The sequence below is a fragment of the Macrosteles quadrilineatus genome, unplaced genomic scaffold, assembly GCF_028750875.1.
Source record: "Macrosteles quadrilineatus isolate MER2022 unplaced genomic scaffold, UCM_ALF_1.0 Scaffold_31__1_contigs__length_1484076, whole genome shotgun sequence".
Lineage (NCBI taxonomy): Eukaryota > Metazoa > Arthropoda > Insecta > Hemiptera > Cicadellidae > Macrosteles > Macrosteles quadrilineatus.
Window position 1 is genome coordinate 514,160 of NW_026542624.1, and position 15,483 is coordinate 529,642.

Here is a 15,483-nt window from a genome sequence, read left to right on the forward strand (position 1 = left end):
TGCCACGGCCCTTGTTATTAGTGGAGGCCAGGTTTGAGTTAAATAAATTAGTAATAATAATTCAAAGTAATTACGGTGCTAATTAACTTTCTTGATACTTTCATGTAAGAAAGTTAGATAATGTTTTTAATTGTTTAAATTGATCGATAAAAAGAAGTATTGTTTTAGCATTAATATTCACACACACTTAATGATGAATACTTTATGAAATAGATTTTTTTTGTAAAGTGAAAAACTTTGTTTGGTTTTACCTGGATTTAAATCCCAAATTTAATACTTTTGTCAATATACTTTTAGATATAGTAACATGAGCTTGAATATTCACATCCATTTAGTGGCAGATTTCCAAGGTTGTTGTCAACAGTATGAACTTCTTGTCCATGTTTATAAAACTGCATTAAACAACTATTTCTTTTGTCATGTTTTGAAATTGCCACCTGGGAAACTTCCATTGATGTCCCTATTCTTGAAACTAATTTCTAAACATTCTGTTGGTCTACAAATGTTTACCGAGGCAAGACGCTAAAGACTTGGCTTTGAATCAACTACTACAATAGGTTAGTTTGTCCACAAACCAATCATCTTCAGAGCCAACAATGTAGCGAGATTTGATGTGAAATGGTCAATGTTCGTTAGTCTCTAACGGTTATGGCCAAGTGTTTCACTTTATTTAAAAAAAAAAGTTAAAAATGATTACAACAATTTATTTATTATTTAGTTTTGTTTTAATAGTCAAATCCGAAATTCTTCTTCCAACAGAAGAGAACTATAAAAATCTCCATGAGTGTATTGAAAACATTACCAAGACTTATGCTGAAAAACGGACATTTGTCTTTTTGAGCGAAGAGGTGGAAAACTCAGACTTCATGAGCGGTTTACTCAAGGTGGTGAGTGGACCAAGAGTTATTTTAAGCCCACAAAACTTAACTCAGGAAGAAGGGTTTTTTATACTACTTGCACAAAAAAATAAATTTTACTCAAAGATCTTGGAGCATTTGGTTTACTTTGAAAACTCGAGGTTCTTACTGATATGGACTCAGCCAGAGAAGAGTATTTTGTATTTGAGAGGTATTTTTCAAGAGTTCTGGAGCCATGAGATGTTGGATGTGGTCGCATTGGTGCAGATGAAGTACGGAGGACTCGCAGTTTACACATACTTTCCCTACACCAAGACTCAATGTGCCGACTCTGGTGCACCGGTCATGATAGATACTTGGGGTGAATCCAACCACCGGTTCACCAGGGACCGCAACCTTTACGATAGGAAGAACAAAGTGTACAACCTTTACGGTTGTCCTTTGAAATGCGCAGGTGTCCACCGGCCCCCTGATTCTATAATTGAAGAGACTGGAAATAAAACCTACAACTTAAGTGGGATCGGGGGACTTTTGTTTGAGACGGTGGCTGAGAAAATGAACTTTACCCCGATTATAACTAGAGTTGTCGACGTTACGTCTAACTACGATGCTATTTACTCCAATGACTCGTCATCCATAGCAATCGATGTGGCGACCAAAAAAGCAGATATTGGGTTTGGGATATTCACCCGTCTCCTTGACTATCATCCTCAAGTAGCTCTGGTCAAAGAGACGGACATGGATTGTTTCACGTGGGCCGTTCCTGCCGAAGCTGGTGTGGGTCCCTCCATGTGGTCTACTTACATTGGTGAGTTCTCAATCATCACATGGGTACTCATTATGTTCACCCTGGTTTTGGTTGTGGTGATTTTTTACCTTCTTTCACGTCTATCGAAAAATGAAGATCCGGATTTTACAAAATGGGACGTTTTATTTTTCTACGTCTACTTCACATTTTTAGGAGCCTCGGTAGAAGAAAAACCCCGCTCGAACATCATCCGATCATTTCTCGCACCTTGGTTGTTTTACTGTCTGGTATTGATCGCAGCCTACAATGCTCAACTGGGTAGTTTTGCAACAGTGCCAACAAGAAGTGGCAACATCGAAGATACAGCAGACTTACTCAAGACAGAGTTTAGCATCACCGGAGCACCACAAATGTTCTATATTTTAAACGCTTCAGTCAAAAGTAGCTATGCTATCAAAATGTTGTTGAGACGTTTTGAAGTCTTACCGCCCGGAAACTTTCTTCCTGTGGTGGAAAAAGTGGTTTTAAATAGAAACACAGCTGTGTTTTCGACAAAAAGTTTGCTTTCGTACATCAATGGGAGACTCAAATCGCTTCACTTACCAACTTGTTACTTGCAGCAACAGTGTGTCATCAAGGCACCGTCGTCTCCAGTAATCGTCAGAAAAGTTTCCCCATTGAGAGAACCTCTGTCCGCCATTGTTCATCGTCTGTTTGAAGCCGGAATTCTCAGTCGGTGGGAAACTCAAGCAAAGCATCAGAGGAATATTGAAACATTCCACTACGAACCAAAACTATACATGGAGCAGATGCAGGGTGCGTTCCTGCTCCTCATATCCGGACTGTTACTGTCAGTGCTGGTTTTTGTTGTAGAACTTGTGGTTCATCGATGGATTTGCCCTCCTCCTGATATCCTTAGTCAGCTAATAGCACAAGGCTATACTATTCCCTTTACAAATTAGATACATAATCTTGAGTTTTATTGACCTTTGACATATTGAACCTTCATGTGAATAGATTGAGTATATTTAATAATTCAGGAGTCAGAATAACAATCAAAATCACTCGATGACCATGATTGATGATTGATCAATGACGATGGTTTGAAACATCAAGATTAATATTTGTTTAATTGTTCTATGTATGAGGCAGCTATTAAACAAGTTAGTAAAATGTTGACGATACTATTGTTACCCAAGCATCGACCAAATTTATTATACTAAACTAAGAAATAAATAGAATGGCCTATTTATTTGGTGGACATGGGTCCACCTCAGAGAAAAGAGAACTAAAAACCTTAACTCAGATGAGATTAAGTCGTTCTGCAATTCAGCTTATACATTCCACAAATTTAAAGACATTGATAATTGATTTGTTGAGATTTAATTTTTTTTAGAGAACCAGCCAAACTGACAATATATGTTATGGGAGCCAATAAAGAATTTATATGGGTTTGTCCTGTTTAAGTTTTGTGATGCCAATGAAACTTGATGTTCTCCATAGGATTTAAACAAAAACTCCACCACAGCAAACTTGTAGACTGAGCGAATTTCAATTTGTCTGATTGAACTTTTACTAAAATTGTTCCATAATAAACACAACCCAAATTACATGTACCCAATCGCCTCAGATCAAAAACAACTGAGCTTAACCTTTTTCCTAGGCCAACAATGTGGTAATGAAAATAGGAATAGGGTTTTCATAGGGTCTTTCACTGATAAGACAAGTTTATACAAAATACACTTTATTCACAAATATAAGTCCTAAAGTATTAACATATTAAAATGATTAAAAGGCACATTTCTCAGAAATGGTCTTGATCACAGTTGAAGGGAAACTTGTTAAATTCTTACAACTAATAATAGCACTTGTTGAATGCAGCCTATACAATCTGAAACATAACAAACCAAAGAGGTAAAATTGTGGTAATATTGTTGAAAGTGAAATAATTATTACATTTTTGATACTCCTACAAAAAGTTAAATAGGTAAAAAAATGGTTCTTTAATTTATTTTGTATCCATACATTTCTAATCAAATATGTCACAAAACTCCTCAACTTACTTGAGAATTGTTTGTTATATTCTATTTAATAAATATACCATGGTCTAAAGACGGATAGCTTTAGCTGTCCAACCACAGGACTATCACAGAGCTTAATTTCTATTGGTGATCGACAGGAGTTGAACCTGAACCAGCAGGATCAAAGTCTCTTGCTCTAACCACTACACCAGTTTGGTTCACCGTATTATGACCGTACCAAACTCACCTTCTCTGTGCTTTTCTTTTTCCTCAGCTCCTTTTTCAATTCTCTCACTTGGTTTTGATAAGCTTCTCTCAGTTGTTTGACTTGTTCGTTTACAGTTTTTTCATGTTCCTCCATCACCTTGATAAACTCCGCTTTGTACTGATTACACTTGCTGGTATATTCCGCTTCTATGTTCTGATTGGTCGTTATCAGCTGATTTCGTAGTTTTTGCACCTTTGCTTTAGCCTTTTGAATCTTTGAGCTTTGGTCATCAATGATTGCTTCCTTCAATTTCACCTCACCTTGAGCGTTTTTCAGCTGAAACAAATTGACGTGAGAATAATGAGAGTGTTTTTTGAAAATAATGAATGATGCAGTAATTTTGTTGAAAAAACTATCACAAAGTAAATTTTATGATTTATAGGCCTACTCATCAAAATCTAATACTATACGGCTTGGAAATAAAACATATGAGTTCTTAAAATATCTAAAGCTTAAGTCAAATTTAAATAGCGACAGATAATACTGCTTAGCCATGAGACTTACAACAAAAAGGTGTGTTGTGTTTAAATAAATTTTGTATTTAGTCAGTAACAGACATATTTATTATTTACATTGTCCGCTATATCAATGGTATAGTCCAGTGTCTCTATTATCGTGCCCATTAAATACAACAACAATTACATGGTATATTTAAGGATCTGAGAGTTCCCAAAATTTTCTGGATTGGCCTGAGGAAATCAGCTTGGGCCAGAAATAATTTCTGTGCCAAGCTCAGGTCAAGTCATTAACACTAGAAGTGTGCGGGCGGCTTGGTTTTCAATTTTTATAGATATTATTGTGATTGCAGAAAGTGTCAGTGATTGCACGTAATTTTAGAATTTTGCCATGGTTCCTGGAGACAGTGATGATGTGCTCTGCAACCATGGGAAATGTTTCACGGTTTTGCTTGGATTGCGGAATATGATACTGATGTCTCCGCGACTAGTGATGTGTATAAACCGAATCTCAAATCTCAAAACCATCAAAACTTAGGAAAAGTTTTGGTTTCGAGATTCGATCACCAAATTTCGAGATTCAAAAGTTTTGAAATTCAAGATTTTAGCAGTTTTATTTTTTAAACTGCTGACATTTATTTGTGCCATTGTTGTTGTTTTTAAAACTGTTTCCAAACAAGCTGGAAGCAACAGAGCAAACATCACCATTAATAGTAATGAAACAAGTAAATTTTATTCTGAACTTCAAAAGGTATCTTAAATAGGTACTATAACTGGTACAGTTCAGTTTCACATCAATATTTACTAAACACAAAGAAATATTGACCACTACATGTTCTAATTAATCTTAATATTCATGTTTATGTTTCTTGTTAGATGTTTAATTTATTTTTGTTGTTGGTTGTTTATAAAAAATTATGTTGTATTGGGTTTTAAGATTCAAGATCAGTCACATTCACATAGCTATTGTATTTTATGTTATGTCACGGTCAGGAGGAGCCAATCTCTTTCAGTTTTTTTTTTTGCATACTTAAAATTTTATGATTATGTGTATTTTTTTTAACCTTGACCTTTGTAACCAGCTAAGTAAAAAAGTTTCGCGTTTAGGTTTTGAGATTCGGGATTCGATTTGTTAAAGTTTCGGTTTCGGTTTTGAGATTCGAAATTTCTGGTTTTGACCATCACTATCCGCGACTACTGAAGATATTCTCGGTTTCACCGTGATTGTGGATTATTGTACAACAGGCCTATGTTACTAATCGATAATGGAAGAACAATAATTATTTTTTTAAATATGCTTTCCTGAGCACTTTTATGATCCGACCCGACCCCAAGGAAAATAGTCTGGCTGCAGACCCTCTACTTGTTTCATAGGGTTAATGATTAGAATCAGTGGAAAAGTAAAATTTGTTACATAATTTGAACTAATCCATTCATAGCCTAAGTTAATCCAACCGTAGTTTTTGGAAGGGCACTTCATATAATGGAATGAAGTAAGATTCTTTGCAGGGAAAACGTTAAACAGAAACAAAAATCACCTACCTCCTGAGACCACTGTACCATCAGCTGGGTCGTTCTGTTTCTGTCAGCCTCTATCTGTTGTTGCAGTGTGGCCAACTGTTTCTGGTGCTCGTCTTGCAATGATGCCAACCTCTCTTTTAACTTCTTCACCTAGACAAACATCCAAGGCTTTACATACTGAATAATTATCCTACTAAATGGCTGCATTGTTGTGATACGGTTTGTTAAATTTCTGAACTTCTTGATCAGCATTGTTCAGCATTTAAGAAATTTAACAACTTCTTAAATTTCTATCAACATTGTTCAACCCTTTTCAATTACATGGATTAAAATCTCTTTGGGTGAGTTCTTAAAATATGTTTTGAAACATTTTATTTTTCTACATTATAAGTAACTTAAAACACTGTTCAGATTTCATAATTGGATGAGAAGTACAACCAATTAGTATTTTTAATGTAATAATAAAAAAACAATATCAAAACAAAATTTTTGTTTGATTCAACTTACTCACCCATGACCAAACATAGTAAAAGGCTACTAAAAAAAAGTTATCAAGAGCCAAAAAATAGAGAGTTTGCAGAATTTGCTTTGACAACTTCCAGCTTCAAACCAATCTATGTGCCTTCAGTTTTGAAGTAACTAAATAACTAACATTTAAGGAACAACAGTTCAACATCTTTGTGTGTTTTATTTTACATTTCTTTATAAACAAATCAACTTTATACCTCAATGCTTCATGCAAACCCACCTCTCCAACGCGTTCCTGCAGCGCTGTCTGTAGTGCGCCAACCACGCTGGGGTCTGCGCGCCGACAAGCCTCCTCCATATACTGCTCCTCTAGCCGCCTGATCTGCGCAGCGCAGAACTCCAAGGTCACCTGTTTAGTTCTCTCTTCTACTTCCTGTAGAGCTCTCTGATGACTAGCTCTCAGTTGCGCTTCTGCCTCTGTAGAATAAACAGTGACAGTGACTGAAGAGTGCAAAATGTTAGTGTATTATATTCTATTTCACATTCACAATGGCAGTCTCAGAAACAAACGTCCGTTTTTAGGTTAAGTTTTGTGGGTCCTGATATTTTTAATCAGGACCCACAAAACTTAAATCCTTTCACTAATTTTAGCGAACTCTCCCTTTTGGAAAAGAAGCTATTACTTTAGATGTGGTACGGTCACACCTAGGCCAGAGATTGATTTAATACAGAGGACAAAAACAGTATTCGTTCAAATTTGTGTACAAGTTCAACAGAATAACTCAAGAAATTGTGGTCTGGTTTTGATGAAATCATGGATGGATGTGAAGGGCTGTAACTTAACTTTTACTTTTACATGAGTATGTAAACCAGCAAGATCATGAAATGGAACAGTGTGTCACCGTCTTCAGAAGGTACCCTAAAACAAGATATGATTGAAACCATGCATTGGAAAAGACTACATTCACCTTTTGAGACTTTTTAACTAATGCAATAAGTGAATGTATTAAATTAACCCAAAGATATACAGCTATTTTTTATTTTGTCTTGTTTAAACTGATCCATAACGAAATACCTTACCAAGCATACGTTGATGTTCCTGTTGTAATCTCTCAATTTCGTGTTTGTGTTGGTTTCTTGAAGCTACAACAGCTTCTTGATGGGCTTTCTCCAAAACTGCAAGATTATGTTCAAACTCTTCTCTGAGTCTCTTTTCTACCCCTTCAAGCACTCCTGAAAAATATCAAATATGTTTCCTACTTATAACTTAAACTTTTTTTTATAACATGTATTGGAACAGAAGGAACTGACCTCAAGAGAAGAATAACACTAAGCTAGAATATTAAAAACCAAAATATAAAACCGAAAATGAAAACAGTGTAGTCTATCAAATGAAAAACTTTTCACTTTTAAGTGATCAAATATCACAGTAACATTACAAGAGTGGTGTATTATGTTTTCTGCACTCTTAAAAATGTAAGACCTCAAATACATGCAATAAAATAAAGGGAATAAGGTTTAGAAGATTCAGGTAGGCTACCCTACTCATCCTACAAAACTATAAATGCACTAGTAGAACGGTAAACGAGTTTGCTTAACATTTTCAACAAAACCAACTGTTCCGTATTCAAGCATCTACGCAACCAGGTGAATCCAGACTTCATTCATATTTTGTTCTGACCCTTGCCCTGTCACGTGATGTCTGGCAATTTCCCCCATTCCCCATGTACTCTTCAACCCGGCATCATGTTCTCGCCATTTTCCCTAGTTTTTTATTATAATATTCCCCTACTCTATTTGTGGCATATAAATTGAACTTATATATTATCGTATGTTTATCTTACGTATTTATTTGTGACACACCTAACAAAAAAGTGAACTGAATAGTTAAAAACTGTATTCAAACTGTTCTTGGTGCAACTACCGGACGCGTACGCGAAAGCTGGCCAGCAAACATCAAGTGCGTCAACGTCAACGGTCTACTAGACATCACTTCAGTAAAAAGGAAGGTACCAAATCACATTTCTTCCTATTTAAAAGTTTATTATTTTGTGCTCACAGTGTGTCTCTAAAACTGATCTTAACATAATATATCTCACATCCCTCATTTTTTATACAGTCCACCATATCGAAGTTTACCCCCCATTCGCTGGTCCTGTCGACCCGGACTACATTTGCCAATTAAAATATAATTGCTACAGTACAATAATTTATTTCTCAAATGAATGTTTATGATCAGTGTCACATCCCTAACTGGTAATATTTTGTCTTGTGAAACATTATTACGAACAATTTTAATGTCCATTCCTGTTTCATACCAGACAATTATTTTCATGTTAAATTTTGTCACTGCCACCTAAATCACGTCAAGTTAGGCCTACCTAGTTTGTCTTGAAATAAATCAAGCGTAGAAAATTTGTAGGATTGAATATTTATTCACATCTCATCCATAAAATCCTTTTAAATAATAAGGTCTCACAATCAATTCAGTCTTATTATTTGGGTTTATAAATAAAACTGCAAAGTTAGTTAGTAGTTACCCTGAAATATTCTATCCCATTGTCCGCCATTTTGTAACAACGTTCTGTCCTTTGCGATACACCTTGGTAGTTGGTAGTTCTCAACTTCGCCAACAGATCGCTCTGCGCTACATGGCAACCAATAACCTACAAGATTAGTGAAACGGTGGAACTGAGGACGAACCAATCACCTGTCTGCTATTAAACTGAAAACTCAACTCATCAAAACTCTGTTCATCTACATCAGCTGTTTGTTTAAATATAACCCGATATTGAATTGAAACATATCAACATAACTTGCAAGTTTGTTTATGTTGTTGAAAAATGAGGACATTATTTATTTAATCAAATACTAATTGATAAGGGTCCTGAACTGGAGAAAACTGGTAATTATTGTTATTGCTATGCTCTCTTTATTCATTATTGTAAATATTATTGTCAACAGAGATTATTGGTGATAATAACAAATTGATAATTGACTTCACTTTACTATTGAAGTTGAATTGCAAATTGATTTATGCACTTCAGTAGGCCTAGATTTATGAGATCATTATTAATTTAAGATTTTGGGCTATTTTATGAAAACTCATCTATTCTTGTTGTGTGTTATTTAATTTGTTTGTTCATGATGAGATTCACTACCCTACAAAGAAAAGCAAAACTTGTTAAAAACAGGTTTCAGAAAATAAATAAATATTTGTCAAACCAACTTCCTCGAACTGAAGGTCAAGAATTGACTCCTGCTAATATACAGCGTTTACACAATTATAATGAGGAGGTCAGAGATCTATTTACTGACTTTAAAACTTTATTTAATAGAGTTGTGACTGATGACCCTGCTTCTGATTGTGATGAGGAGGAATCATTTTCAATGCATGATGAACTTTCTGACTTGTATGTAGCCCTTATAAGTGACATTAAAGTTCTTTTGCCAGTTGAACCTGTTGTAACACCTACTCCACCTCCAGCTTCTCTGCGCCTGCCTAAATTTGAGTTGCCTAAATTTAGTGGTAACTATGAAGAGTGGGTTAGTTTCTATAATATTTTTGAAGCCTCTGTCAATGCGAATAATTCTGTCTCCCCAGTGAATAAGTTTCAGTATTTGCTTAGTGCCCTGAGTGGTGAGCCCTTAGACTTGGTTAAGAGTCTTAATATTACTCCTGAAAACTATGTGGTAGCCCTTCGACTTCTCAAGGATCGCTATGAAAACAAGAGACGTATTGTCACTCAGCTCGTTACAAAAATTCTGGATTTGTCGCCCATTACTAGTGGTTCGCTTAAGAGCTTGCAATCATTTCTCACTGTATATAAGGAAAATACTCAAGCTTTGAAAAACTTAAATCATGACATTACAACTGAAAACACCCTGTTAGTCTTAACACTTTTAAAGAAGATCCCAGCTGATATTAGAAAATCTTTTGAAGACTCTCGCGCCTTAAACAATGAGATCCCTCTTGTTAATGATTTAATGACCTTTCTTGAAATGGAATTCAAGCGTTTAGAAGGTGCTAGTATTTGTCTCAGTTCACCATCTACCTCAAAATATTCCACTGGCCAAAAGTGTCCTACAAACATAACTAGGCCTAATAAGTTTACACGTGAAAGTAAGCCACATTTCACCAACCATACAAAAACTGCTCTTGTCGCCACAACCAACTCTTGTAGATTTTGTCAAGCTGCAGATCACAACATATACAAGTGTCAAAATTTCCTAGCTAGAAGTGTGAGTGAAAGATCTGAGTTTATTCGCAAGAATAGGATTTGTACAAACTGCCTCGGTTATCTTCATAACACTTTCAACTGCCCCTCAAGTAAAGTGTGTCAGATTTGCTCCAAACATCACCATACTCTATTGCATGCGCCCACACGTAGTTCACTTCAGTCACAGTCAAGCTATCAAACTAAGCTGTCTCCTCAAAATAAGACCTACACACCTAATTCATCTTCAAAGAATACAACAACTATTAATCCTACTGCTTCTACAAACGTTAACGCTTTTGTAGGATTGTCTAGTCAACTCAATCCAACTAAAACCACAATCCTTCTTGGTACATGTTTAGTTCATGTCTCTTCACAACATGGTCAACATACTGTACTCCGTGCTGTGCTCGACTCCGCTGCCCAACTTACCCTTATATCAGAGAAAGCTATTCAACTCATCAACGCCCCACGTACTCGACTCCATGATGAAATAAAAGGAATCTCTGGTGCAGTTATTAATTCTAGAGGTATCGTACATGTCAACATGTCTGCGATCAATGGAAATCCTTTGGCTAAAAACCATCCTTGTATGGTTTTGAGTAGTATCACATCACCCCTGCCTCAGATACCAGTTTCACACCAGGTTAAGGAATCTTTGAAACATTTTATCCTAGCCGATCCCTGTTTCGATCAGCCTGGAGAGATAGATTTACTTATCGGTGCAGACTTATTTGCCCTAACCCTCACAGGCGAACAGCATAGATTAGGACAAAATTTACCTCAAGCTCTTGGAACCATTTTTGGTTTTGTTGTGATGGGCCTCGCTCCTGTAGCCTCTGTAGCAGGAAACTCATCAAACACATTTCCCATCTCACTCTTGACAACTCATGATTTGGATCTTCATAATTCACTTCAAAAATTCTGGACGCTAGAAGAACCCCCAATACGGATCAAGGCTCAGACTGAGGAAGATACCCTCTGTTTACAACATTTTGAAAACACCCATAGACGTGATGACTCAGGTCGTTACATAATCGAGCTGCCCAAGAAACCAAATCATTCCCCTCTTGGTGAATCTTGTACCAAAGCACAATTGAGACTTAGCTCGATGGAAAGGAAATTCTCTAATCAACCCGAGTTACAAAGGCTCTATTCTGAATTTATGGATGACTACATTGAATCAGGTCATATGACTATTTGTAAAGAACCTCCTACCTCTGAATACTATTATTTGCCTCACCACGGTGTCTTCAAGGAGAATCCCCTGAATTCAAAAATACGTGTTGTTTTTGACGGCAGCGCTAAAACTACTAATGGCATATCATTGAACGACATTCTCATGCCTGGTCCCAAACTTCAAAATGATATCAGTGATGTTTTATTGTATTTTAGATGTCATAAAATTGTATTCACCTGTGACATACGTCAAATGTATCGTCAGATCTTGGTTTCTGATAAGGACAAAAGTTATCAAATGATATACTGGCGTGCTAGTCCAGATGATCCACTCCAAACGTACAAACTCAATACAGTTACATATGGGCTTACTTGTTCCCCCTTTATTGCAATCAAAACCTTGCACCAGCTAGTTTTGGACGAAGGTCAACCATACCCACAAGCTTCTGATATCTTGACCAAGTCTATCTTCTATGATGATATTATAGCTGGAGCTGAAGATCTCGATAAAGCTATGTCAGCTCAAAATGAACTGAAAACATTGCTGTCTAAAGGCGGTTTTGAACTCCGTAAGTGGATCAGTAATGCACCCCAACTCTTGGATCAGATTCCAGTCGAATACAAAGAATCACCAGTGGAGTTGACTGATGGTAGTGAGGCCTTCTACAGTGTATTGGGTTTAAGATGGACCCCAGAGACAGACATGCTCTCATACAAAGTAAAGAATGTTGAAGTAGGCCACTTGCTAACCAAGAGAATGATTCTCTCAACAATCGCTAAACTCTATGATCTCCCAGGATTTCTCACACCTGTAATATTTTGGGCTAAAACACTCATTCAATATCTTTGGACCACAGGTCTAAAATGGGATGATCCAATTCAAGATGAGATAAGAACAAAATGGATTTCCTTTTTAGAAGAACTACCCGTGATCCAAAACCTAAGGATCCCACGTTACATCTTTACCTCAACTCATAAGCTTGCAGAACTTCATGGTTTCAGCGATGCTTCGGAGAAAGGATATGCTGCAGTAGTCTACCTCCGTGTGATCAACTTATCGAATGATGTTAAAATTAATCTGATAATGGCCAAATCTAAAGTCGCCCCACTAAAAAGAGTATCTCTGCCTCGTCTCGAACTGTGCGGTGCTCACCTACTTGGAAAGCTCCTGCAATACTGTTCAAATCTTCTTTCGTCCCACATTAAGATTGACTCGATGTATGCATGGTGTGACTCTACCATTGTTCTTACATGGATACGCACTCACCCCTATCGCTTAAAAGTTTATGTGGCCAACCGTGTCTCAGAACTACAAGAATTAATTTCTCCTGAATCATGGCATTACGTCAAGTCCCTAGACAACCCAGCAGATTGTGCAACCCGAGGACTCTCCCCATCTCAACTCTTAAGCCACCAATTGTGGTGGAAGGGACCTGAATGGTTATACTTGTCATCAGATCTTTGGCCAAAGCCCGAATTCAGTTTAATCACTGATCAAGACACTCTTGAAGTCAAACCAAATCCCTTGAATGTCCTAGTTAACGTTGAAAAGTTAGAAAATTACAGATTTGATTTACTTGAAAAATTCTCATGCTTTAGAAAACTTGTAAATGTCACTGCTTATGTTCTACGATTCATCCATAATATTTGTGGGAACGCCCGACTAGCTGGACAACTTAGTTATAAAGAGATCTCTTCTGCTAAAATGAATCTCTTCAAACTCATTCAAATTTCATCTTTCAAGGATGACATCACAGCTCTGAAAAAGGGCACTCAGTGCAGCTTAAGACTGGCTCGGTTATCACCTTACATTGACGATAACGGTTTGGTAAGAGTAGGCGGTAGGTTGAAACATTCAAACCTTACTCAAGATGCCAAATACCCAATCCTGCTACCTAAATCTCATAATGTTGTAAAACTGTTGGTCATGCACTATCATCTCAAATATTTACACGCAGGCCCTCAGTTGCTGCAATCGATCCTCACTCAAGAAGTATGGATATTATCTGCTCGTAGTGTAATCAGATCTGTAATCTTTAAATGTCAAAGATGTTTTAAGTTGAAACCTACAAATCAACCTCCACTTATGGGAGACTTACCCGAAACTCGACTACGGCCTGTAAGACCATTCTATCATACTGGCATGGATTATAGCGGTCACTTTGAAGTGAAAGTACACACCACTAGGAATTCTCAAAAGCTTAAGTCATACCTCTGCCTATTTGTTTGCTTTACCACAAAAGCGGTGCACTTGGAAGTTGTAACTGATCTCTCAGTGGACTCATTCATTGCTGCTCTTAAAAGATTTGTTTCTCGTCGTGGACTTTGTGCTCACCTATACTCTGATTGTGGAACGAACTATGTCGGTGCCTCCAAGCAACTGAATAAGACCTTCCAGAATTTCATTGATGAAAGGAATACTCAAGATGCTCTCACTAACTTCGCCCTCGATCATTCAATTAATTTTCATTTCCAACCACCAGCCGCGCCTCACCAAGGAGGCCTTTGGGAGAGTGCCATAAAGAGCTCAAAGTACCATCTCAAGAGAGTAATTGGAGATCAAATTCTAACACTAATGGAGCTGATAACTCTTGTCACGCAGGTGGAAGCAGTATTGAACTCTCGTCCACTAACAGCTCTATCAGCAGATCCATCTGACATCACAGCACTCACCCCAGGTCATTTTCTCATCGGGACATCTCTTGTCGCAGTACCTGAAGTAAATGTATCCGATATTCCTGACAATCGACTAAAGCATTGGCAAACAGTTCAGGCTCTACATCAGCGCTTCTGGAGAAGGTGGCACCAAGAGTATTTGCACCAGCTTCAACAAAGGAAAAAGTGGATAAAGCCAAACAAGAATCTTGAAGTAGGCGATTTAGTCATTATCCATGACCCAAAAACACCACCACTTCTCTGGCCTCTTGGTCGCATTGTGAAGACATCACCTGGAGCAGATGGCATCGTTCGAGTTGTCTCCATCAAGACTTCGAGAGGAATCTTCTGTCGCCCTGCTACCAAGGTGTACCCGCTCCCCTAATCACAAAATATTTCTATTTAATGTCCTATTTCATGTTTATATTTATAATTGTCATATATATCATATCTTATAATTAGGTGTGTCATCATTATCTATTGTGTATATATATCTACATTGTATTACTTGTGCCCATTTATGAGTCAATGAATCAATTTATGAATCTCTGTTGAACCATGTATGGTTCAAGGCGGGCGGCATGTTCCGTATTCAAGCATCTACGCAACCAGGTGAATCCAGACTTCATTCATATTTTGTTCTGACCCTTGCCCTGTCACGTGATGTCTGGCAATTTCCCCCATTCCCCATGTACTCTTCAACCCGGCATCATGTTCTCGCCATTTTCCCTAGTTTTTTATTATAATATTCCCCTACTCTATTTGTGGCATATAAATTGAACTTATATATTATCGTATGTTTATCTTACGTATTTATTTGAGACACACCTAACAAAAAAGTGAACTGAATAGTTAAAAACTGTATTCAAACTGTTCTTGGTGCAACTACCGGTCGCGTACGCGAAAGCTGGCCAGCAAACATCAAGTGCGTCAACGTCAACGGTCTACTAGACATCACTTCAGTAAAAAGGAAGGTACCAAATCACATTTCTTCCTATTTAAAAGTTTATTATTTTGTGCTCACAGTGTGTCTCTAAAACTGATCTTAACATAATATATCTCACATCCCTCATTTTTTATACAGTCCACCATAT

The 15,483-nt window shown here is 37.1% G+C and overlaps 2 protein-coding genes across 2 annotated transcripts in view; one reads left to right on the top strand and one right to left on the bottom strand.

Moving 5' to 3' along the window:
- The first annotated feature begins 1,097 nt into the window (after positions 1-1,097).
- On the top strand, positions 1,098-2,567 carry LOC129005697 (uncharacterized). The gene has a single exon (XM_054434660.1). It carries the CDS (start codon positions 1,098-1,100, stop codon positions 2,565-2,567), a length of 1,470 nt encoding a protein of 489 aa, XP_054290635.1.
- A 784-nt stretch (positions 2,568-3,351) lies between these two features.
- Positions 3,352-15,483, bottom strand: part of LOC129005723 (myosin-16-like) — a 31,110-nt gene continuing 18,978 nt past the window's right edge. The window contains exons 20-24 of the mRNA XM_054434706.1: positions 7,419-7,571; positions 6,619-6,815; positions 5,892-6,020; positions 3,874-4,170; positions 3,352-3,496 (exon numbers count right to left, since the gene is read on the bottom strand). Of these exons, the coding sequence (XP_054290681.1) occupies positions 3,488-3,496; positions 3,874-4,170; positions 5,892-6,020; positions 6,619-6,815; positions 7,419-7,571 (785 nt within the window). The 3' untranslated portion in view covers positions 3,352-3,487. The remainder of the gene's footprint in view (positions 3,497-3,873; positions 4,171-5,891; positions 6,021-6,618; positions 6,816-7,418; positions 7,572-15,483) is intronic.